We start from the raw sequence: 26,103 nt of genomic DNA, 5'->3' as shown, positions 1-26,103 counted from the left end.
GAGAGAGAGAGAGAGAGAGAGAGAGAGAGAGAGAGAGAGAGAGAGAGAGAGAGAGAGAGAGAGTCATTAGCTGTGGCTGCACGTTGCACTCTGCAGCACTCTGCACTCCTCTCACGCTCCGCTCACCTCTCGCCGTAGTAAAGCCCCTCCACGCCGCCTCTCGTCACCAGTCTGCCGGACTCGAGTCGGCCGGTGGTCCGGGGAGCCGTCGAGCGAGCACGATATCGACCACCACCCCCTCCCCTCCTCTTCACCCCTCCTCCTCCTCCTCCTCCGGCTGTTGTTGCGCTTCTGCTGCAGCGACCAAGTTCAGGTGAGCCTCGTCCCCCGGCACAACAAGTCCCCTCCTCCCCTCCTCCCCTCTCCCTCCCGCCCTCCGGTACCGACCGGGATGCTCGCTCCAGCCCTGTAAACGGGATGTTATAGATGGGCCGCGCAGGATGTGAAGCCTCGCCAGAAGAAGCAGGAGGATGGCTAAACCAGGCTTGTCTGCGGCGGCGGTGCTGCCGCTCCTGCTGGGCTTCCTGTCGGTGTCCTCCGTTCGTGCCGGTGAGTTTTACCACAGGTTGACGGGCGATCAGCACCGGAAAACAGGCGTTGGGGGGGGGAAGGTGATGTAGTGCACCGGTCGATCAGACAACACATGCTGCTGGGTGGTGCTGGATCTATGTTGGGGGTTTTTCTGGGGGGGAAGGGGGGCGATCAGAGCTGTCTAATGTTGATGCATGTAGGTGAGTGTAGTGCAGCACCTGGCATGACACATTGTTACGGACGCATCGGCGTCATTTGCATCAGCCAGGTGGAGGCAGTAAAGCTTTGTAATGCCAAACATGGCTGACACAAGTTAGTGTCACACCGTGTCAGCAGATGTGGAGCTTCATGAAGACAAGTTTTCCTCTCTTGGTCTGGAGAGTATTTTTAGAAAGAAGTGTTATTTTAAAGCGACATTATGTAACTTTTTCACCTTAAAATAACAGAATCGGAATCACGTTGATGGGACAGTGTCTTGTAACAGGCTGAATGGTGTCTCTGTCTCAGCCCCCATCACTTGTTTTCTGCAGGATGTGACTCCAGAGAGGGTGGGATCACAACATGTTAACTTCGACATACAAGTTTTCAACACGTGACGTTGTTTTGTTTGTATTCAGCACCCAACATTACATCTGACAGATGGTGACAGACCTGGGATCTGTATTAAGGCACCTGGAGACTGTGGGGGTTGGGCTTGGGGGGGCGTGGCGCCAAATGGCACAATCTAATTTCTACTTAATGTAGCTTTAACCAGAAAGATTATCAGTGTAGGCTGCTTGTGCTTGATTTAAGACAGTTCTTTTTTAATTCTAAAGGGAAATACACCAGGAAAGTGTGCGTAATTCAGGAAAACAAGATTTACGACTCCATCAAAAACCAACTTGGTGTAACTGAAACGAACCCTTCTGCGATACCTGAACTTTGTGTATTGGTAGCTACACCTATAGAGTACCGAGTTTCACTTCATACTATGTGTCCAAGTCATTAACGTCCATTTCGGGCTGTTTTCTCTGAGTGCCTTTGTGCCCCTTATTATAAATCAAGCTTCTTCCAGTAAAACAATCAAGCAAGTTTCCTACCACGAAATCTGTAAAGTAGTAGTAGATCTGACGGGTTTCAGATGAGCTCCACGTCATATTTTGTGTCCAAGTTTTGGACATTCCTTTCATTTTGGGCTTACCGCTCTGTAATGAACTACAACAAGCTACTCAGCTTGCATGGATTTTATGTTATTGATATGCTTCAAGTGGCTTGTGTAGTAAAAAAAAAACAGTTGCAGTTGGTGCTGCTGGGATATAGCAGGGTTGTGTTTCAAATAAATGAAATACGGTGATATTGGATCGTTGCACAGCATTCTAGGCAGTATCGGAGGCATTTTTGATGAAGGTATCAGTATCACAACAAGCCTATACTTTGATGCATAAATCATCTGACGTCTCACATTTTAAGAAAAAACAAGGCCAAACATTTGCTGGTTTTCAGGGGTGTGAAGATTTGCTGCATTTATATGTCTGATGTGACAGCAAACCAAATCTCTTTGGCTTTTTTCGACTGCAGTTGCAAAAAAACAAAAAAAACCCATCTGAAGGCATGATCCTGGCCTCGGTGGGAATTTGTCATTTTCCGACACTGTACAGACAAACAGATGTCTTGATTTATCATTAGTATGTGATAACATCTAAATGTGAATCGGAGTCTGAAAACTTTCAGATCCCACATCCATCAATGTCCTGAAAGGATATAAAACACTATTAAATTAAATTAAAGAAGGATAAGATATTTCTGCTCCAAGCCCAACATGCAGCATGGATCTAATCATCATATTTTATGCATGTTGGATATAGTACCTCATCTATCTTTCATGGTATTGCATATTTTTAACCTGCAGCATCTCACAGTGATATTCAAGGAGGAAATAATCTTGAGCGTAAGATCTCGGTTACATTGCGTCCCGAAGATAAGCAGAAAGATGACAGGCAGTCCTTTGAAAAAAGCCGAAATCTTGGCGATAAGATCATGTGGGATTTATCTCAGCCTCCATAGATTTGATATTTGGGCTTCCTGAGGCTGGAGATGAATGTAGTTTTAAGAGGGGAGTTTTGTGATTCTGCGGCCAGCTCTTTGGCTTTTTGGCAGCAAACGGCTAAAGGATGGATGTGAATCCCTTTCTGCTATTGTGTTGTTTCTGCGTGAGTGCTGGAAGATAAACAGTGGGGAAAACAGCTCGGCAAACAGGGACTCATAGCAATGTATCACACACACACACACACACACACACACACACACACGGACGTGAACACACACCATCTACTCTGCATGAGCAAACACACACAGAGCCTTTGGGAGCCACGGAGAGAGTTTGGCTCCCACCTATAAAAATAACACACCAACACTGTGTAGCACTCCAGTTTTGTCTGCTGTGTGGTGGTGATTGTGTTAGCATTGATGGACGGAGGCGAACGGAGAAACGCAGAGTCCATTCTTCTTCCTGTAATGCCATTATTTGACTCTTTGAGTCCGAGCCCGGGGGTTCAGTATTTGCGGTGGTGTGAGACAATGTGACAATCTAATCAGGAAAAAGTGACAGACTGCAGCTGCTGCACGTAATCTGGTGCGTTAACAAGGAGCGAGGAACAGGAGCGTCGTATGATCTGATCTCGCACACACACAGACACACACACACACACACACACACACACACACACACACACACACACACACACACACTTTTAAATGCAGTGTAGAAGGCAGCACCTGGACACGAGAGCATACAAGTATTAGCAAGAATGAAACTGGTGAATTACACAACAGAACATGTCCTATTACAAAAACAGGAAGAACTGATAAGCAATGAAATGCATCCTTTCTCAGACACACTCAGGCATTTTGCCTCTACAGCCGCTCTCGGTTTAGTCTGACACGTTGTCCTTGGTGGCTAATGTTAACGTTCGCAAACTTCAGATATACATTTCTGTGTGTGTCATGTCCATTTTGATTTGAAATTTGAGCTAACGTTTTATATGAGAATAAACAATGTATAGCATAAGTAATGTACAACCGCAGGTAGTTGTTATCTTTGTCAGGACAAAATGGAGAATACTAGTTAGCTGTGCTAAATGGGTGATAACGTGATGAACAAGCAGGCTACACTGAACACGTAACGTAAGCAGCAAGCGATTATAAGTGAGATTGTTGACAAAGGTTTGTGCTTTTAAGAAACAGAACTGTTTTCAGTAACATTACCACAAACACAGATTTAAAGCCGGTGAAGTTGTCTCTCACGTGAAGCAGTGGAGGCACCACACTGTAGTCAAGCAGGTACGTGGGTTGGATGAGGTGTAGTTCTCAAACGTAATAGTACCTTAGTAGTCACTAAGTTTACTGACTTTATAACTCGTATCTACTATTTTAAGTTCCTTTTACACTACAATTTAGCATTTACCACAATATTCTAGCCACTTGTGTCCCAACTGGCTGCTGGTATGATACAGACATTTTAAACTGCATAAAAGGATTTTTGGCCACTTGTAGGAAACTGAAACAAGCACCACAACACTAAAATCTTATATAACCTTAAAATGTGAGTTTCCTTTTTTTTTTTTTTTACACATCCAGCAAATACTGAACAGATTTGACTGAACAGCACTTATTGGAGCTGCTTTTCTAGTTTCTCCACCAACTGCTAGAAAAAATCACACACACTAACTTTCACCAGTTAGTCTCCTACTTTGTTTGTCTTCTGTTTAAATCCAGGTGGTATAGCATGCAGCGAGCTTGTTTTGCTGAAAGTGATACTGATGAGAGCGGTGAGAGTGAACCAGAGGAGTGTGAGGCTAGAAAACCAAAACAATGTGCTGAAGGATGTTAAAACTCTCCATAGAGCTGAAGGGAACAGTGGGTTTGTCACTATGAGTGACCAATTTTACATACCAGTAGTCAGGTAAAGATACTGATAAGAGCTTATTTAAGACACAGTACACAGCTTGAAGTGAAGTAAACTGGAAGCGTGTGGTCTGCATGGTCCAGCTGATGTAGAAGCAAATTATGCATTTAATTTCCCAGAATGCCCCTGGCAGAGTAGGAGCCGTGTTTAGAGGAGACGTTAGAATTTTATTTATTTTATTCAGTGACCTAGAATTGTTTTATGTGCTCTTCCATTGGGAGTATCTATTGAACAGAATAGGATAAATGCACATTTCAATGCTAATCCTGTGTTTGTTTGTGCGCGCGTGTGTGCGCGTGCATGTGAGCAAGCACGTGTGTGTGTTCTAGCACAATGTCAAGGTCCGACTCTGACGTTGCTTTTACCAGTCAGGCTCATGGGAAATATAACCCTGACTCTGATCATAGAAGACCTTGACTTGGATCTGAGTGCACTCACACACACACACACACACACACTCATTACCCATGTGTTTTTTTTTCTACTCTGTGCTCCCTTTACAGTTAAGGTGGGAAGAAAGTAGAGCGAAACTGTAATTTAATCCGTCATAGCTAATCCCCTGATCAACAAACACTGCAATGATGTGAGGATATACATACATCCTCATGAGTCACACTTTAATGAGATGTGCGTGGGAGAAAGACGAAAGATGGGAAAATGCGTCGAGAGAGAGAGAGAGAGAGAGAGAGAGAGAGAGAGAGAGAGAGAGAGAGAGACGAAGACGAAGACGAAGACGAAGACAGATGAGAAAGAGAGCCTTTTCAAGGGAAACACCCAGAGATCCATGTGTGGTTAATTAGGCCTGGTATTAATGAAAGCAGAGAGATCAATTTGTAGGAGGAGAAGAGGAGGAGGTTTCAGGGAAGGTGGGGGCGAGAGAAGAAAGAGAAACATGAGTCTAAAGAGGATGTGTGTTCAGGTCTACATTGCAGCGTCTATTGTATGTATCACAAGGTGTCATGTCCGAATATTCATGACCTGTCACTTCTAATCTGTTTCCCGTTACCATGCTGAAATTGTGTGTGTGTGTGTGTCAGACACCCTGCTGTCAGCGCCGCTCAATGTGACCATCAGAGAGATTGAGGTCAACTCCGCCGTGGTCACGTGGGAAATCTCGGAGGGGGACCCCGTCATTGGATTCGCCATCACCCAACAGGTACCTCCATGTGTATCTTGAGAAAGTGAACTGGACTGAAGTTCACAGCCGAGGCTTTCAGACAGTGATGAGTGAGGTGAAATGGACAAGGGCATGTGTGTGAATCTAAAAGCAGCGGGAAGTTGGTTATTGTTTTTGGCAGGCTGACTTGGCCTTCTCACCGAGCCAGAATTGATTTTGGGTTACCACTCGAACAGGTTTACACGCTTTAATGCTCAAAGAACACATCAGTTTTTTTTTTAGGTTTTTTTTGCATACTGTCCATACTGCAGCACTGCGTTCACCACATTTTAAGTCCTGTCTCTTTAAGGGCCCCCCACCCCACCCCCCGTACACCCAGTCTGCTTTGATTGGTCAGCTCACACAAGCCTGAGTCAGCACAGCTAAGAACAACAGTGCAGCTGTGCTAAATAATTCTCACCTGCCAAACTAGCTGCCAGGCATAAATTATGATATTGTGATGCACTGTGATGTCATGAAGTCACAGAATTAAAGGAGGGGTGGGCTATGGACGAGGGGCTAGGGAGCAGTGTCTTCTGTGGGAGAGAGGAGCTTCTGTTGGTACAGACTTTGGGATTTTACATGCACAAGAACCTGTATCACATATGAAACACTGAAGGACAGGAATAAAATGAAAAAAAGGACATGTCTCCTTGAAGGTTCTTAAAAACTCTTAGCTGCATTTAGCTTGAAAAATACGACTCCTTCTCTGAGTCATAATTGAGTTCAATTTAATCACACATACTTGATACATGTACACGCATGTATACTTTTAGATACAGTGCGAATTGCACTTCCTGAAAATATCTTCCTTTATTATATTCACAGTGAATAGATTATCAGAAATTAACTTAGAAATCAGAGAAATAGGATGGTACAGAACTTGCCTTAAAATTATCATATTTTTAAGTTTTCTTCTGTATCAAAGTGATCCAGTTAAAGTTAAATATATATATTGAAAACAGGAACTTTTAATAGATAATTCGGCATACTTTTAAAGCAACAAAATGTAACTTCCTGGAAAAAAACAGTTGATTGTTGAATCTCATCCCCAGGTTGTCATGCCGATGTGCATGCCGACATTTGTCAAGACTTTGAATAGCTCCGATTTCCATAAAAATGCACAAAGGCCCATGCAAGTTTTGAGTCAAATTGTCTTAGCCAAATAGTGTTTGTTAGCAGATGTACATTTCGTCTATGTGCTGTTTAAATAGGACTGAATAGAAATTCCCTTCTTTAATTGCTGGAAAAATAAAAAACCCCCGAAGGAGACTGACGCTTGATCTAGCAGGAACCAATTGACCTGAGCAAGCAGTCCTCGCTGGATAATAATGTACATGTTAAGCAGAGTGAACGTGGCCAGAGAAGCACTCTGTTTCTTTAAGCTTAATTACACTGCAGGAAACCCCCCCGAGGCTTTATTTCAGCTTTTTCCCAACTGTTAACCAAGAGAGACGTGTATGCAGTTTGTACCATATCAGGCCCAACCAGAGGGCAATTCGTTGTATTTTCACAAGGGGGGTCGTCAGCAGGAAAATCTGACTTTGCCGGCAGAAGTCTGCATTTGATAAAGCATTCATCCCAAGAAGTTTTGCTAACAAGAAGAAAACTCTTACATTGCCTGGAGGGAACATTGAGAAGCTGAACCTGTGACTTCAGTTGAAGTGATACAGGCTTTCTGATTACAGATACCGTGCGCCAGTATTATCTTGAAACGTAAACTATTTTTTATGTCACAGAAATTACAAGTAGTGGATTTCTCAGAAGTTTCTTCTTGACTTGTTGGAAAACGCTTCAGGAACGTTTAATATCAAAAGCCACCATAGTCTGCAGTCACGAAATAACAGACTGTGGCTCGGTGCATCACTTTAACCCTGACTTGTGACTTCTCCACTGAGGTGCTGCCAAAGAAAAGGGTGTTTCCCCCGCAGGGATCGATAAAGTTTCATATTACAACGAGCCTCCTGGCCTCTGCTCTTCTCTTCCCTGCTTGTCTGCAGAAGAAGGATGTGCGAATGCTGAGGTTCATCCAGGAAGTGAACACCACCACGCGCTCCTGTGCATTGTGGGATCTGGATGAGGACACGGAGTACATCGTTCACGTTCAGAGCATCAGCATGGGAGGCAGCAGCCCCCCCAGTGAGCCAGTCCTCTTCAGGACGCCCAAAGAGTCGGAGAAGTTGGCTTCCAAGAGCCCAGGTAAGAGATGATAACATGTCATTTAAACATTTTGGCAGGGGTTACTAAGGAACTAATTTGTTTTGATCACCTGCTGTTACAGGAAGCGTGGGATCAGTGCCCTCTTGGTTCCAAAGGGATGTAAAATCAGTGCAAAAACCCTTGAAGTTATGTATTCCCTTTCAAAATGTAATGAATTATATAAGAGAAATTTAAAAAGCAATGATAAACATGCTGCAAACACACACACAGGTTGGTAGATTATTAAAATTCATGCACAAGTTCTGTTATTCCCTATTCCTAACCCTACACACAATATCTGCATGCAAAGACTATATAGCTAAAAGCAGCTTTTTAACCAGAGGCAGTGGCACAGCAGAGTACTAATGTTCTGTTTGTGCATCCAGGCCTCATCACGACAAAGAAAAAAAATAGTTATTTGACAATTTAATGTAAATAAAGTGCAGAATCTGCTGCCTTTGTGAGAACCCCTCCACACCTCCCATACAATTGCATTGTTCTAATTCTCCAATGCAGAGGCTGCTGTTATCTGGAGCAGCTTGCCGTACTTCCAATTTTATCATGTCCGACCCAGTTACAGTGCCGAAAGCAGCTGCTTCAGAGGGGACACAGCAAATGCTAAACGCTCATCAGCAGCAAGGCAGCAAGACGATAAGAGAGGAAACAGGGGACATTAGGGAGCAGTGTATTCCCTAGAAACAGCCCTGTGTGGGAGCTCGTCGAGGTCCCTGTGAGGGCGAAAAGTATTTGAGAGTGATATACGCTGTAAAGCTGTGAACACTAACAGTACATTTAGTCTCTACTGGAGCATTAAAGCAACATTACTGGCAAACTTTCTTCCAGTAAACGGCCATTTTTCCTCCAACTGGCCATCTGTCCCTTTCTACACTTGGCAAGCCTTCCTGTGGTGTCCACGTCTCCCAGTTTGTCCAGGTCTCAAGATGGGTTACGTGAGTCCCAACAAATAGCTGTAAAACACCAAATAGCCCTGATTATCAAAACTCAACCCCGTGTTTCACCGTAATAAGATACTAATAATATTTTACTTGTTTTCAGCATTCACACTTGTTGTGTTGATCATGTTCTGTCCACTCAGTATTACCTAACCCAGTGTATAAACTTCAACAATACACACCACACATCTGAATCGTCAACCAATCAATGTGTCATTGTTGCAGCGAGTCATTGGCCATGATGCTTGTTGCTCTCTGATAAAAACATCCATGCAGAAGATCGAGCTCCACGATGCTGAGGCTGCTCCTTCCGTAGTAACGTGCCCGGCAAAGAAAATGCTGCGCCCATGGCTTTAAGTTCCACCATCTTGCTAAAAATGCTTATGGTACTCATTTAACTGCATGAGTGCATACATAAACATTTGGTAAACTAAGGGCCCGTGTCCCCATGGCGTTTTATCTTTTTATTTTCTCGAGAAAACGCTGGCGGTGCACTGGGGAACGCTGGGATGGGATCGATTGACATCTGCTAACGCTACGGTAACAGAGGGCTGGCCACACAGCTAATAACAAGCTTTGAGTGCGTAGGGTGATGATAGCGCAGCACTCACCAGCAACATTCAGGGTACGGACAGTCTGCTTCCACAAATGCACTTTTCTGCCTCTGTTATGAGAGTTGCCATCTGATAAAGCTCGGGGAAGACAGAGACAGCCGGAACGAGCAGTTATCACAGCCATCAGTTTATGACTGTGGTAACTGATCAGATGCAAAACCGTTGTAACTTTCCAATGTGAACATCATCAATATTGAAGGTACAGTACAGGACACACTGTTTCTGGAGACACTTTCACTTTCAAGATTTTCAAGATTTTAAGGCTGGCGTTTGTTACAATAGCTGTTGTTTTTTGCAGTGTGAGGTCATGTGACGCAGGTGTTTAACGGGACAATTTGTCTTGATGTTGAGGGGCCGACTCGTTTTGTTTCCCAGACTTTGATGGAAGTTCCCCGTGTGTGTGTGTGTGTGTGTGTGTGTGTGTGTGTGTGTGTGTGTGTGTGTGTGTGTTTATGGGAGCATTCATTAGCTGCCCTGATTAAATCTCCCAGCCATTACTGCTCTCCTCCCCTTCTAAGCAGGTATTAATCAGCCTGACACCATTCAGTGTCTGCAGGCGCAATGCAACACACCACACAGCCTGCCTGTGTTTCCCTCTGTTTGTTTGTCTCTTATCGGTCTTTACATCTGCCTCTGTCTGTTGCTCATATTCAGTAACAGCAAAGTCGTGCAAAAAAAAAACCCTGAATGTGCTGAAGTTTTTATAATGCAGTGAAATCTTTGGTGGCTAGTGTTGACGTGTAATGTTTTAGTGTTGGTTATTACTTTATACAAGGTGCAAAATCTGCAGTTTTGTATATCAGTCTTTTACAGCAGTAAAACATTACAGAGCTTACTTTCTGTCGGAACTGTTTTCACCTTTCATTGATCTTACACAGTGCTGCAGCAGCAGGAGCAGCTGGCTTCACATTTACATAGTCGCACACATTTTCCCAGTACAACCACAGTTCTCTGCTCTGCCCAGTAGAGCTGCATTAGTCTTTGTCCTCTAAACAACAAGCCTTAAAGGAGCCATTTGTGAGATATGGCCAGAATCTTTAAAACATGGACAAAAAGTACCCACATAATCAACACAATGCAAAGAAACAACTGTTGATATTATGTCGAAGTTGAGCTGTCTAATGAAGTAAGCATGCTAACCAGCTAGCCTCGGTGTGCCTCATGAAATACATCAGTCAATACACCATCAATGGATTTTCTCTAATAACTCACTTCAGTAAAGATCGACATGAACAAAATAAAACTCACCAAAACAGTTTCTGTTTGTCTTGCTCTGTTTTGGTCAAATTAAATCCTCAAGTTACTGAGTAAAATGTCAAATTGTTTTGGCAGTACGTCCGCTGCTGCTGCTCCTCTGCAACCTCCCCGGAGGTTGTTGTGTGGGCAGCTAATTGGGCCACTTAGCTCTAACATCAGCCACAAAAATCAAGCGTTGGTCTGCCTCTAATCATCACAGCACGGCTAGTAATTAAGAGAAAGCAAAACTTGTTTGTCGAGGCGGCAGCAAAACAATTTCCAGCTACAGTTAGCACTTGAGTTTTCTTGTACTGGATATTCAGAGACTTTCCGAGAGATGCAAACATCATTTCCAGCTGACACTGGCTGTCCATCAGAGGTCTGCCATTGCAACAGAAACATATAATCTGCTATTACCGACTTTACAAGAGCATACCTCCCCCCTGCCAAGCCTGAGGCCTCAACTTCAGCTCAGAGAGAGGATCACCATGGCAACAAGAGACCTGAGAGCGAGCCGGACCATCATCCTGGACTCATCAGGACACTGAAGCAGGATGGTGACCACACTCGAGGAGGACTCAACCTGTAATGAGCTGAAGCCATGCGTCGGTAGCATCTCTTCAGCTAGCCTCTGTTCAATCGCTGCAATTCAGCAGTTCTTTTCTCTTCACGTGTCATTGCTTCTAAATGTAATTACCAAATTAAATGAGATACCATCTCACATTTTTAAATTAATATATTATCGCATGGAGATTTTATTGCTACTGCCAGTCCATAAACTGCAGCATTAGACTGTAGTAGTAAAGTAATGCTGGATGTACGCTATAATAACTTCAAAGCCAACGTGCTTCAGTTAGTGGGTTCTGGAGATTTCCTGCAGGACGACCACTAAGTGACAGTGATGTCCTGACGCCATCCAAGCAACCACTTTGATATGATATCCTGCTGTGCCAGGGAAATCACCCCCTGGCTGGAAGAGGGAGCCGGTTTGTCCAGGGGAATTGTGGGTAGCACGAGGCCTGCTGCTGGCAACAGAGTGAGAGGTTGTAGTCCAGACTGTGTTCAAACCTCTAACCCTGCGATTGGTGTTACGCTGCAGCTGCCAGAGTCCCATCAGCAAGAGAAACACAGTGAGTGATTGGGTTGGGATCCAGCTCTCTCTGTCTCTGCAGACCTCTGCTCTCACTTAGCTTTAATTACAGTGACCAGAGAGGAGGATTTACACCGGGCGGCCTCTCTGCTCTCCTGTCGCCCTCTTTTATTCTTTTATCTTTCCCTGCAGATGCTCAGAGTGGCTGCAATTTCACATCTTCTCTCTGGGACAATGAATCGCAGTGCTCACAGTGGCACTTTGTTGACTGTGTGTGTGTGTGTGTGTGTGTGTGCGTGTGTGTGTGTGTGTGTGTGTTCTCTCCCTCCAGACGAGGTGACGATGGAGGAGGTTGGTCAGGCTGCCCAGCTGAGAGCTGGAGAACTCATCATCATTGTAGTGGTGCTCATCATGTGGGCAGGTAATATTTCTCTTCAGCGATGCACATTTATCACTGCCGACCGTATAGGAGTCCGCTGTCTGTGGGGCAAATAAGCTCTCTGACTGAGGTCAGAAGAGACACACTCACACACTCACACACTGGTGGTGTTATCATCTCTCTGTGATGACTGTGTTGTGCCCTGCGGTGCTAGGATGATGTGATGCTGGTTTAAAGGACATTTTTGGTGATCAGTACAAATCAAATACAGGTTTAAATTCTGTACACCCATCCAGGTTCTTTAAAAAATAAACAGAATGTGTTTTAGTGAGTGAAAGAGCAAATAATCTTAGTTTCAGTTATGATCCGATTGCTTTTGTTCTACGATCAAGAGGTATTTCAGTTGGAAGTGTCTGAGGCTCAACCCATCAAATTCAGCAAATAATTATGTTTAACATACAGTAAGATACAATAAAAAGTCAGATACTTTAAACATCCCTTATCCAAATGTAGGGTCTAAGGTAAATCTGTAATTGTTGATTATGTTAATTTGGCCATAACTGTCAAACCAAGTGTTTTATAACACACATCTGGCAGACAGGTACGTAGGTATGAAACCATTGCTTTTTTCCCTAAACCTGACCAGACCGTAAGCTTATTGTTGTCACAAGAGATTGAACCTAAAGAAACGAACGCCGCCAACTACCAACTCGGTTGAAGAGTCTGCAGCCATGGCAGCATGGCTCTCTGTGGCTGTACTTTGTGCTTTGACCTTAGTCTTACATACACTTAATGAAAACATTGTTCAGACATTTAACCCGAAATCTCAAAGTCATCCTCGTGGTTGCACTAAAAGGAAAAATATTTCACCAAAGTCAGGAGGATACATTGTCTTGAAACTGAATAGGTGTGCCTAATTTCACTCCAGTCCATCGAGTAGATGTTGAATTGTTTCACCGAGCAGGTGAAAACTTTTGGGGGACTTTGTTATGTGCATTTCATGAATATCCTCACCAAACTTCTTGGCGTTCTGGCCATAATTTGATCAGATATTTCACCAAATAGTCCGGAGCTCACCAAAGTCGTCCTCATCCTGTTCAGTCAGTGTCGGCTTTAAACTCAGAAACATCTGACTTTGTTCACTTATACTTTTTTTTTTTACCAACTCTGACTCACATATTAGAATTAGAACATATTGATATCAACAAAAAAACAGCCATATGTGGATAATTTAGCCAGAAGCTGCTGCTCAGTCAGTGAGAGAGAATGCTTATCAAACTTAGATTCACTGAAAGTTTAAAAAAAAAACCTCTCTTGATCATCACAACAACAGTAAACTGTTAGTCCTGTCACATCTGTACAAGCTACAGACTACAGCTGCTTCTTATTTAAGCCTCACAGTCATTATCTCTGTGTTGCAGTTATCATTTTGTGCATCTCAGCACTGTTTTGCATTGAAACAAGTAGCTATAAATACTCCTTCCTAACCCACTTCACCAAGTGTAATGAGATACAAATATGGCCCATACACTGTATGGAGTATACTGTAAAAGCCAGAACTCCCTCGCCAATTACCCGTTAGAGCACGAGAGGCTGAGAGGGAGAAGTGGGGGGGGAAGAGTGAAAAACTGAGTCTTAAGAAGAGGAAAAAAGGAGGGCAGGATGGTGAAAAAAAAACAGAACGTGAAGGAGGCGAATTGTATTTTTCTGCTTTTAATTGGACCCGTGGGGCATGCTGGGGGATATCACAGTGAGATATCCCATCTTACCCTTTGGTATTGCAGTGATCAGATGAGCAGCGGCTGACATAAGCAGAACAAGCAAGACTGAAGCCCGTTCAGGCCAGATTCCTCCTGCCATCACCCTGCACGCGCCTCTCCACCGCCATGAATTATTCCCTTTCTTCTATTCAGTGCCTGCTCTGTATCTCTCTCTCAACATCCATCTCTCTCGTCTGCCAGGTTTTTAATCTTTCCGACTGAAGCTGCCTCCTCACGGCTATCTCATCATCAAATCATATCTCCGTCTGTATGTTTCACTGTATTTGTATCCCTCTTTCTCTCGCTTCAATTTGGTCGGCTTTATTGACGTATAAAAAGGTCGTTGGATGAATAGAGAGATATAACTCGCACATATCATCGCTTCTACCGTCTGTAACTGAAAGAAATGTGTTGTCAGTATTTCAAGGTTTGGGACTGGAACCCAAATTCATAAGAACTCAAAAAAGGGAGAAATAAATCAATAGGCTATCACAGGGGGTTAATGCGGTAGTAGCTTTAAAGGTGCAATATGTAAGAATTTTAGTTTAAAACATTACTGAAGTTAGCATGCTAACCAGCTAGCCCCAGCCCATCCATTCTTGTAATACCAATCCAAGCTCCACTATGTTTCAAATGAAGTTTGCCCAGTCATCACTTAACTGGAGACGCTCAAACTTGCCATCATTCTCAGCACTCTCAGGATTTCTTGAAAGATAAAAGTTGTGATTGAATTTGATAATTTGTGATTAATTTAATGCCAGCAGGATAGGGTTCAAAAGCCCTCTCACATCTGTAAAATCCATGAAAGAATAGTTTGACATTTTTGGAAACAAGGTTATTTGCTTTTGTTTCCGAGAGACAGATGAGAAGATCAATAGCAGTCTCATATCTGTCCAATAAATATGCAGCTACAGAGAGGTTAAGCTTTGTTTAGCACAAAAATTAGGAACAGGGAGACATGTCTAAGGTAAGCTAACTGCCTACTAGCTCCAGCTGCATATCCTAAACTAATCCAGATATGACAAAACTATTTATCCTGGTTGAACCCTCAAGAAAAACCCCAAAAGTCTGACCTGTTCCAGGATTGCTGCTCTAATAGCTGATCTTGACCTTTGACCTCACTGTGGAAAAAAAAAAAAAAAAGGAGTTTAACAGCCACTATTATCCTAACAATAGTTATCATGTCCATTCGTCTCCCAGGGGTGATCGCCCTGTTTTGTCGTCAGTATGACATCATCAAAGACAACGAGCCCAACAACAACAAGGACAAAGCCAAGAACTCCTCAGAGTGCAGTACTCCGGAGCACCCACAGGGGGGGCTACTGCGCAGCAACGTCTAAGACCAGCCCTGCATAGCCTTGTGCAATAACCAACTCCTTGAACCTCAGGACAGGTGAGGAACACTTAATCTTTATTGTACCCAATGTAATACCTCATACAAATGCTTATACATAATTGTTTCCCATTGCTCCATTTGGTATATATGCTCCTGCATACGCTGGTCCTGAATATCATTTTTCGAAAGCTTCCACGGCAGGGAGGGGAGCACGCTGTTCTTTACTTTGCTGTTAGTGTAATTAATGCAAACCAAGGACCAAGCAGGGAAGACATCAGCCACTGTCTGTTCCATTACTACCTCCAAAGACTCGAAATTCAGCTTGAGAAGTGTTTTCAAGGACGGTTCTCCCAGTTTTGAGACTAATTAAACGGCACACAGCAGCTCTGTCGCTCACCTGTTATCAGTCTCTTGGCCCTTGTTCAATGTAGCAACGTCTACTTCCTCTTCAGGGATCAAAAGAAAACAAATGAAGGGCTGTGTCTGAAATCATTCACTACCCACTATGTTGTGGACTGTAAAGAGCATTTGCCACTTTGTAGTGCTGTCCGCATGTATAGTGAGATTTATTGTACCCTATGTAGTTGGCTCAAAGTGTCCCCTTGTATGGTCTCTAACCAAACATCATACTGTAAACCATCATGCAAAATGACCCAAGCACTGTCCAAGTGTTTTTTTTTTTCATTTGACCCATGAACTCCCTGCGTGTGTGAGCAGGGAGCAGTGAAAGATTCAAATACCTTAGAGTCATGGAAGCATGCACGTCTGCCTTGTTTCTGCAACATCCTAAACTCTCCTCATAAATACTTGAGTTTCATCTTATCCTGAAATGACCATCGCCTCAAAAACTACTGTCTTCTCTCTGACTTCCACATCTTCTATGATATGATCTACAATTAGAAACCAGCCATAGCTTGCACCATGACTGGGCATGGCAGGCGTGTCGTGCGCTGGAGTTTAGTTTTAGCAGAAGTGTAAGGAACGACTCTATCAGCACGTCCCTGTAACGCAAACTGCAAATGTTAGCACTAGCATCCCTTTTAACACCGAGGAGCACAATATTATTGATTAACCTTGTTTACGTTTTTTGAGAATAAAGGCTATAAAAAGGCCTCATGCATAACTAGCACGTTCACCATGTAGTTTATGTGTAGAAGCTGTTCCATACACTGCAGAAACGTGTATATTGAAAAGTATGTTTGTCTAACTTCTAGTTAAAATATGTCGCTATACTTAATTTAAGACCCAAACACTTTGAAAAGTAGAATTGTAGTGAGATATGGGGACTTTTCACCAGTGCAGTAATGTCAATTCCAATGCAAAAGAGCATATCATGTTATTTCATAGGGTTACATATTATGGTAGAAAAAGCCCTTTCAGGACCGATGCATCCACCGTATAGGAGCCAAGATGCCACTATATCAGAGTATAGAGTTACTCTTCCATGTCGTCTGCATGTCAGTGACATGCTTTAGTCTTATATGAATCACATATGTAAAACCCTTTTATATGCGCTTGCCATTGTATCCAATTCTTACAATATCCGCACTGTTGCTGTCCTTTGTGTCTCATCAAGTACAGTGAATGTCTTTCTTCCAGACCCTGAGACCAACAGAAAGCCATTCTCAGACACCATAGTACTGAGGAACCGATAAACCATTACAGCAACTCCTCTCTACACAACGAAGAACTCTTTAACAATGTCACACCAAGTGGACACAAAGCCGAACTTGCAGAGAGGCTGCAAGCGGTCGAACCGGACTCAGAAGAGGACTAAACTGCATTCACTTCTGTCGTGACCAACACTGGACACAGCCAGTAAAGACACAGAGGACACACAATGGCTGTCAGTCCAGGAGACGGAGGGGACGTCACTTCTTCTCGACAAGAACTGCTTGATTCATACGTTCTGGTTACTCTTCATCGGTGGCATCCAATCCAAGGAGCGGATCATCAAACATGAATGTCTCAGTGGATTTTTTTTTTCGTTTTTGTTCTCTTCCACTTCAGGTTTGTATCACTGGGCAGAGACGGCAGACGAAGTGTGGGTTGCCCCCCGTGAGAATGGCTTGAAAAGCTTCAAGTCCAGGTAACAGTCGGCACACAACTCAACCAACCAATCCCTGTTTGACACTGAGGACTTTCTCTTTTTTCTATCTCTCCATCCACGGTCACTTCTTTCTGTCCTTACTACAGCCCTTTGTGTAGCAGCTCATTTCTCTCCGTCTGTGTCGTGTCTCCCTGCGTTTGGTGCTCGTCCTGTTGTGGTTGTTTGAGCCCTCACAATCCCAATCTTGAGTATGAGATCGTTTTGTTATTGGGTCGGAAAGAAAATAGCACACCGAGTCTCCTTTCTCTCTCTCCCTGTGTGTCATCAGCGAAATGATGCAAATGTTTCTCCCTCGCCTCTCTGAACTGAACATTAACGACCCTGTCAGTTCAGGGACTCCGTTTTTACAGCGCTCCGTCTTTTTTCTTAGAGTTGGATGATGCCGTCTGAAGTATCGCCGCGTGTCTCATCACTCCAAATCAAACTTAACAAAAATCCAAAAGTTAAGTACGACTGTCAAACTTAAAAAAAAAAAAAAAAAAAAAGACTGTCGTGGCTGTAAAATGACTGATTTGGTTTCAGATTGAGGTTTTATTGTTCATCACTGCATATTCAGCACCATATGCCGCCTGTGGTCTGCAACAGGATGTGCGGGGAATAAGGATGGAGACACGCGGGGCATTACTCCTAATGAAACGTATACACTGGGCAGAGCTTGGCTGGGCTTCCTCTCTGGGTTGGCTGCAGACCAGCAGCGACAGCAGGCTGTGGAAGGGAACACAGATGAACCTCTCGGCTGTGCGGCTGAACGCGGGTTTGAAATGTAAACCGTTTTCCCTCGGAACTATCATTAACATGCAGCGCAAGTAGTCTGAGTGTGATGGGATTGAGAGAGGTGTATAAAAAGCCAGGTGTAAATTCCAGAGAAGCTCCGCCGATTCGCCAGCGCTATAGAGCCATCGCTGACTGGCAGTATGATTAAAACTTACATTAACTTACCCTTTTTATAATCATTTGCGGTCATTCGAAGCCATCGTACTGAACCACGTCATACCATGAACATGAGGTGTTTCCTGCAGACGTTGCTGGTAAAATGATTATGGGCGATACTGCTCGGTGGACCCAGCGTAAGTGATTCAATAATAACTGACGCTTTGGCAGCACTTAAAAGGCTTTAGAAGCGTGAGCTACGTGTGCTAAGCAATAATAAAAGTGTTAATAGAATTTAATCTACAGAGTGGCTAACCTTCGTATTTTTAAATGAATGATATGCCGTTCCAGTTGCTCTAAAAAGGAGGATCAGCATCCTTTTCCCATTAAGTGACAGGATACAATAGAAGTTGCACCCATAACTCACGCAAGGTACAAGCAATTCAAGTGCATCACACTGGGGTCTGACACAACACATTTGACATTTTCTAGAGGAAGTATTGAGACACCTGGTAATTACTGATGAGAGGAAACATTTAGAATGCCAGCAGCCTGAACCTTAAATGCAAAAACAAATGGGTAGATCAGATTAATCACTGAGGCAAGCCTTTATCATTGGCAGCCCTAATTCACCAGCACGCTCGGACATCCTCTTGTTAAAGGAGTGATCTCAGCGTGCATATTCATAACTCCCCCACTTCTGTAGTTGCTACTTCATCAAGGGCTTTATGTGAAGGAGGAAAGGACTTTCATCAGAATTATGCAGCGAACGATAAAGCTTCATTATCGCGAGTGGGGCTTCCTGTTCAATTATGATGTGCTTTCCGTATAATTGCAAATATGCTGGAACCCCAACCCCGGAGCACCGGCGCTCACCAGTCGAGTTCACTCGAAAAGTCAGACAGAAAAGCGCTGCGAAGCTGGACTCAGCGGAGCTGCAGCCGTGTTAGAGATAATGAGCGCATGTGTGAATGGCTGGCTGGTTGAGATGACTGCTAATCAGCGCCACGTACATACACGCTGGATTTAAACACTGTGCGGAGAGAGGCAGCCATTACTTTCTCATCTCACTCATCAGTTCTGCCAGCACACCAGGCCCTCACCCTGCCATCCATTTTTCACCCTCTGCGTTCTTTATCCGCCTCCCTCTCTCCCGCACCACCTCCAGAAACCCTCATCCGCCTTCACTCTCCCATTTACGACTTTCCCCTTTCCATCCCTTTGTCGCAGTGCTCTCTTTCCCATATATCACTCCACTCTTCCTCGTTTCTCCCCTTCACCAGTCTTGTCCTCACTTCTCTCGCCCCCCCACCCCCCCCACCCCCCTTCCAGCTTCCCTTTCCCCTGTTTCTCATTATATCCACTCTCAGACTCCCGTTAGCCGCCTTCTCCCTCTCCGCATCAGCTCTTCTCTCTCTCATTCGGCCCCGGCTCGCTGCCTATCCCTCGCTCCTCTGCTCATTTATTACCTTTTCGTCTCAGACCGGCCTGGATGGACACTCTACCTGGTAAACAAGTAAGGCAAAATGGACTAAAGGGAGGTGGAGAGTGAAAGAATTGATGAAAGCTGCGAACTGGCAAAGGAAAAGTAGAGATAAGATCAGTTAGGATAAGTAAGCACCTTTTTACACTGTTAGTAAGCACACACCTTAAGGTTTTATATGTGCTTTGAAAAACATATGAAATTAGAAAAAAGAATCAGATTTAAGAAGGTTTGTATGGATTTATTTTCATATTTAAACGCTGTGTGTAAGAGCTGTGTCAGAGTGATATTCTGCATTTAAAGAGTTTGGCGGGTGACATATTTTATAGTAGCATTTCCTAAACCAAAGACACAAGAGGAAAAAGTGCAAATGATTGATTAAACAGCCTAACGTAAGCTGCAAATGTTAGCATGGCCGGCTAACTAGAGTACTAGCTACGGCAGTAACCAAGAGTGTCACTTCCGAGGCCAAGAAATGCATCACTGACTAACCAGGATGTATTATTTTTTTGTGGTAACCGATAACGTGACAATAGATTTTCCAAAATCCACATTTAACACAAACATATACACTGTAGTATTTCCTCACCATGGGGAAGCCAGGCTGGTCTCTGCCAGCTAAATTTTAGCTTAAATCGGAGTTTAAGCTAACTTTCGGAGCTCTGTTATGTTTATTTCTGGAGTTGCGGAGGTATACCAGAGATATCAGAGATGCCAGAGATACAGCAGCATTACATTTGCCCCAGAAATGTCTAGAAATAAGTTATTGCTTCTTGTAATGCTAGAACTAAAAACAATATTTAAAGGTACAGACAAGAAGGCCTATGTTTGGAGAAACACCCGCATCAGCTTGAATATTTCCTTATTTACAGTCTGAGTGCTGCACTGAAATACAAGAAAAACTGCTGTATTTGAATTTCATTCCTATTTTACCTGCGATATGTAGCATTAGCCTGAGCCCGTTAGCATGATGTCATATACAGTATGTCGTGTGCATATTCAAGACGGTGTTACTACGTTCTTAAAACGAGTCAGCTGGAAATATTTTCAACCAACATGGATTTTACGTTGGCTTAATCAGCTAGCTAGCCACGGCTGATATAATTTGCCAGTGGTGTCATTTTAATTGACAGTCGCTCATTTTCTTGATTTCAAAACATTTGAAAGTGGCGGGAAATGAAAGATAAAAAAGCCCTCCAGGTCAAAGATAATGAAAAAAATGGTCAAAGAGTAATATAACACCTCCTGAAGATCTTGTCGTTGTTGACCTCCTGTGATTTAACTCCTCACCTCGTTGCAGGTGTCCTCCAGAACACCATCTGGTCAGAGGTGATCAGGCTTGAAATGATCAACCACAGCGTGAAACACTGCTTTTCAGCCTGGTGTTAAGTGACTCTCACACTTTCACTCTCACAGCACAAATGTGAAAATAATCAACGGATTCATGCACAAATCCCTCAAACTACAGGAATGAGTGTAGGACAAATGCATCTAGAGAGGAAAGAGCTTAAAAGGATGAATGACTGCTCGGAATCAATAAGTGACTCAAGTTGCGGTCTATTAAATCAAGCGGACTGTAGAGAGAAACCACCTGACGCTGAGAAAGAAATGATCCGCGCAGAAACAAAGACAAAGAGCCAGAACGAGCCGGCTTGGGATTCTTGAAGCATACGATACTTGAAGCGTTGACAGAAGTGGGGCATCACGGCTGGCCTGTAGCACACAGCAGAATTAAAGAACAAGCGTCTCGACAAAGTAGACGCTGGGGATCTGAATGTCAGGCTTTTTTCCGAGGGGGGTGTAGCTGGAAGCGTCTGAGGGAGCCTGTTTGAAGCTGGAGTCAGAGTGGCAGTTGTTGCTCCATATGCGCAGATGGACCAAGTGGAGGGAGACTCAGCAAATATGGTATTTTTAAACTGTACCCCTCTTGCTGCTCACTAGGACAGGGACATGGTTCTGGTTGTGCAGATGTTTGCATGCATTTATTGGAGTAACTTGCTACTGTTTCTGTAAGGGGCCAGTATCCATAGATACAGAAACCCATTCTAGCCCCGTGAATGAGTTCAGAAACATTTTCCGACAACTAAAGACAACCACACTGCTGCTGATCAAGCGTACCACTGTCCTTCCTCCAACGTTTGCTCTTTAAAAGAGTCTACAAACGTTTGGTATGTGCTTGTCTGCCGTCAGATCCGTCAGTCTAAGCTAAGCTAGGCTAACCGGGTTCCAGGCCTCTGGCCAAGTGGCTAATATTCGGTTTATCCCTCTGCTAACTTGAATGGCAATAAAACAAATTAATGGTGTTGCTTTTCGAGACTTTTTGAATGTTATGGGACCAAATGGCTCAAGTTCTCCTAGCGACACCAGTCACTTTGTGAGGGTCGTGACGCTTTTTTTTAGGCTGGTGTGCATCATGTAGCGTTGTGATTGAACGTTTGGCCACTATGTCAAATTGGTTTCAATGCCTGGTGCTGTTGCTGGGGGCTTGGTTAGAATCACAGATGTATATATTAACTAGACACCAGATGCAAAGATGTAGCCAATTCAAACCAATGAGAAGTGCTTGCCCAGAGCATACGCCAAAAAAGCTTTCTGGCCACTGCATTTACTTTGTGGTAATGCAACCCACTGGATATGCACAGCAGAGTTTCCCCCGCTGGTCCCCGCCTGCAAGTTCCCGCTCAGCTTATAAAATTAATATTGTGATGAAGTCACAGATTTTGAAATCGCTTTTCTCAGCTTATTGGAAGTTTTACAAATATCAAACCTCCATGGATCCAAATTTCGAAGTAGAAAGAGTCATAATAGCTCTTGATTACAGTTTTTGGGGTCCCATCAACAGTTTTACAAAAGTCTCTTTGATACTGGCGCCGCTGTGTCATTTTTTGCTGCAGTACCGCAAGTGACCATCGGGACAGATTGTAAGCAAGGCTGATCGGCAGCCTCCCAGGCCTTGTTAGGATATGCCCTATGACGCTAACTGGTTAGCTTGCTAACTACAGTAGATGTCTCATCAACACAATGCATATGTTTCTTCAAATGACATTATGTTTTGATAATTCATACATATAGTAACTTTAACAGTCGACTACTTACAGATATGTGGTCAGGATTAAAACTGGGGATGTCACCGTGTAACACAGCTGGGAAGCTACGTAGCTACATCCATGAAGGGCATCCGATATGCCAACAGACGCGTGTTCATTAGAATAACTTTGGTCTCTCTTTGAGACCGAACAAAGGAAAGAACCACTGTTGATGTTGTTCTTGCATCAAAATGACAAAGTGAACTTTTCTCAATCTCTTTCTAAGCTGGGTCCTTTGGGGTTAACATTATCTGGATCAGTGAACATTAATCTGATAAAGTGGGTGATAAAAGCCTGAATGTGCTTACTAGCCGTAATACTATAGAACCTGAAGTGGTAATTTTCCTGTAGTGGTCTAATCCAAGCACACATACACACACACTTAAACACTCACTCATGCACCAAGCCCATTCTCCGGCTGGCTGCGGTCCAAACTGACACACTGGGGGGGGGGGAGCAGCAGAAGGCAAGTCTGGCCCAGACAGCTCTGTCTCTGTCTATCTGAGGCTGCAGGAGGCGACTCAACAGCTGCTCAAGGTGAACATCCAATGAGGCATGTGTGAAAATGGAGCCCGAGACCGGCGGTGAGACGTAAAGACAGACAGAACGAGAGAGGGAGAGAGAGAGAGAGAGAGAGAGAGAGAGAGAGAGACGGGAAGAGAGAAAGGGGCGATGAGTCAGAGAATCAGAGGGTATGAAATTGGGAGTGACAGACACAGGAGGAGAGAGAGAGGATCATGACACCCAGTGGGGTTTGCAGTGTCGAAGCTCAAAGTTCAGTCCGGTGTGATCAGATGTTGGAGCGTTTACAGGTGTGTTAGTGGGTTGTGGGAAAATGTGGACACGGCGCGAGGCCAAATCTGAGCCTCTCTCGCGCGCTCGCCGCTGAAGGAAAAATTAATGTTGACAGAACTTTATTTGGAAACCATAAAACCAAACCATAATGCATCCATCGCGACGGCCAAATATTAACTGATCAATGATCGCATCACTTTGTTCCCGTGCAGGTCCTGGAGGCAAATTGTGTTTGCTGCAGGCAACTTTTACCATCATGTAGAGGTTTAAGTGATGAGCATCCCTGGGTCTTTATTTATTTTTATTTTTTTTTTCCAAACAAGTGCGTGTTTGCCTTTGCAGTCTCTCCAAAGTAAGACTATTTCATTTGTATGGATGTTTTAGGCCCTCAGTACTTAAATGAAAAAATAAAACTATAAGACGAGAGATATCTTAACATTATAAGTAACCCCGTAGTGCAGTTTGTCCCCCTGCAATGCCGTGAGCTTCTCAGTAACCCCGGCCCTTAAACCAAATTCGTGCTTATCTAATCATCCCGTGCCAGCGGAGGACTGCAGAGTGGTTGAAGTCATCCCATCCACACTGGTTTGCCTGTGCTGTAGATGACTGGCTGAGTGACTATTGAGAATGTTCACCCTAAGGTCCTGCACATAGTAAAGAATAGGGCCGTTTACTTATGGCATATATTTGTACTTTGTGTCGAAGCAAATAACCAAGAAGCATGGATTTACAGCCGAATAATGGAGTCAGTGTTTTATGTACAATCATGACGTCTGTGTTTGAGCCATTTTGATGTTCATGGGATAAAACCTGTTCATGAGGGCTAGCATGACTCTGCTATCGTTCACAACCATGGTATATATATATCTATATATATATATATACTGTTTCTATGGAAATATAAATGTCTAATTATGTATTAACACAGGAAAGAAATAAAATATTTTCAATGCACCATTCATGTGTCTGGGTGTTTACTGTCAGAGAAATGATAATAGAATATTAGAATTACAGAAAACATTAACGGTGAGAGGATTTATAGTTCATCATTTCAATATTTCTTTTTGTTTTTATATTTATGTAAATATAATGTAGTTTGAAAATAAAAGCGCTCTAAAAGGGCTAATTTAATAGCTGTTCTGGAGCTTTAAATAACAGTCCGGGACCTTCTTACCTCCCACAGAGTTGTGGATCTGCAAATTTAGTTTTTTAAGAGCACTTTAAAGGCCCCATATCGTTGAAGTATGGGGCTTTTACGGGCTTCTTATCCATTCACGCAGGCTTAAAAAGTTCAGTGTTCATTCTTCTGAGTAAATGATCTCACCGCAAAGTCCTTTTATGAGCCTTTCAGGAACTTTTAAACACGTCCCACACTGATCCAGCATTATTCCTCGACCCCTGGAAAAATTGTGATGGGGACTTCTGTGGCATTAAAAGACAGTTTCGCCTAATATATCTGTATCCTGTCGGAAACATGCTGATAGAAAGTCAGGTACGGTTTCCTGGCCCACGGTTTGTGGAGCATAACAGTAGAATAATGTTTCAGCGTTCTCTCTGAAGTACACAGGGACTTAATTTAAAATGTAAAATGAAAATAAAAAGTCAGGGCGTTTTTTTTTTTTTTGGTCGAGCAGTTACCGTGCAGAGTGAATAACATTTTCTAATCAATTTGGGGCCTCGGGGCTGCTGGTGACTTGAAATACATCAGACAAGCTTTCTGGAGCCATTTTATGCATGTTTTGATTTCTCAGTTGCTTTTTTGTTTTACATTCTAAAACAAGTCTCCACTTCAGACGTTCAGGAGAACGCCGCAGCACTGTTTCACTGTGAAGCTCTGGAAGCATCACCTGACTTTTCCTCTGCAGGCGAGTGAGTAGATTCTGACTACATTTTCACATTTGGGTGAACTTATCCTTACGAGTTGGCAGATTTATTAATTCAATGAAAAATGTTAAACTTTTGTCCAGATCTATCCTTTCCCATCACATTGGTGTAAGGCGTATGAGATGGAATAGCTGGTTAGTGAACCTTGAGTTAAAATTATTCGTAATAATTAAGGATAATTAGGCAACATGCATGATGTCAGTAGTTGACCACATCTGATCGACTACTTTTGGCCCGATATATCGGATCACTTGAGAGTTCCTTAATGATTTCTCTTTGAATGCTAATGAAGGGCGTGGGTGGCCCGAAGTGGCCCCCAGCATATGGGGCGTGACAGGGTTAGATTACAATGGATGTGGCCCAGGTCTTCAAACCCAAGGCTGGTTTATGAGGCCGGCTCAGCAGCCGTTGTACATCAACATAACAACCCCTAATGCGCACACACACACACACACACACACACACACACACACACACACACACACACACTGAGTTGCTCCCGCCCGTCCTGGGTGTCCTGTGGAACAGAAAACATAAATTAGACTGCGGCTCCAGAGAGCATTCGACCGCAGGTGTTCGCACACGTAGGCCCACGCACACGCACGAGCTAATGGCGCCGTGTCAAATAAAACGGTGATATTTGCTTTGTAGCGAATGGGGTAAACAGTGGTGACAGAT

At 43.6% G+C, this 26,103-nt stretch overlaps 1 protein-coding gene across 4 annotated transcripts; it reads left to right on the top strand.

Annotated features, from left to right (window-relative positions):
• fndc5b (fibronectin type III domain containing 5b) lies at positions 1-24,496 on the top strand. Of its 4 annotated transcripts, none has more exons than XM_037094018.1 (7): positions 23-549; positions 5,512-5,630; positions 7,631-7,829; positions 12,054-12,143; positions 15,062-15,254; positions 16,797-17,286; positions 23,754-24,496. In XM_037094018.1, exons 1-5 carry the CDS (start codon positions 471-473, stop codon positions 15,199-15,201), a joined length of 627 nt encoding a protein of 208 aa, XP_036949913.1. In that variant the 5' UTR covers positions 23-470; the 3' UTR covers positions 15,202-15,254; positions 16,797-17,286; positions 23,754-24,496. The 4 variants fall into 4 exon arrangements, with proteins under 4 accessions (XP_036949914.1, XP_036949913.1, XP_036949912.1 ...); XM_037094017.1 differs by having other exon boundaries at positions 20,961-24,496; XM_037094016.1 differs by having other exon boundaries at positions 16,797-24,496.
• The last annotated feature ends 1,607 nt before the right edge of the window (positions 24,497-26,103 follow it).

The sequence above is a fragment of the Acanthopagrus latus genome, chromosome 3 (assembly GCF_904848185.1).
Source record: "Acanthopagrus latus isolate v.2019 chromosome 3, fAcaLat1.1, whole genome shotgun sequence".
In the NCBI taxonomy this organism is placed as follows: Eukaryota; Metazoa; Chordata; class Actinopteri; order Spariformes; family Sparidae; genus Acanthopagrus; species Acanthopagrus latus.
Note: the sequence above shows the minus strand (reverse complement) of the source record. Positions and strands in the feature narration are given on the sequence as shown.

Coding starts and splice junctions, on each gene's coding strand:
- fndc5b (XM_037094018.1), top strand. CDS start 471: ATGGCTAAACCAGGCTTGTCTGCGGCGGCGGTGCTGCCGCTCCTGCTG. Junction 550..5,511: donor GGTGTCCTCCGTTCGTGCCG/GTGAGTTTTACC, acceptor TGTGTGTGTCAG/ACACCCTGCTGTCAGCGCCG. Junction 7,830..12,053: donor GTTGGCTTCCAAGAGCCCAG/GTAAGAGATGAT, acceptor CTCTCCCTCCAG/ACGAGGTGACGATGGAGGAG.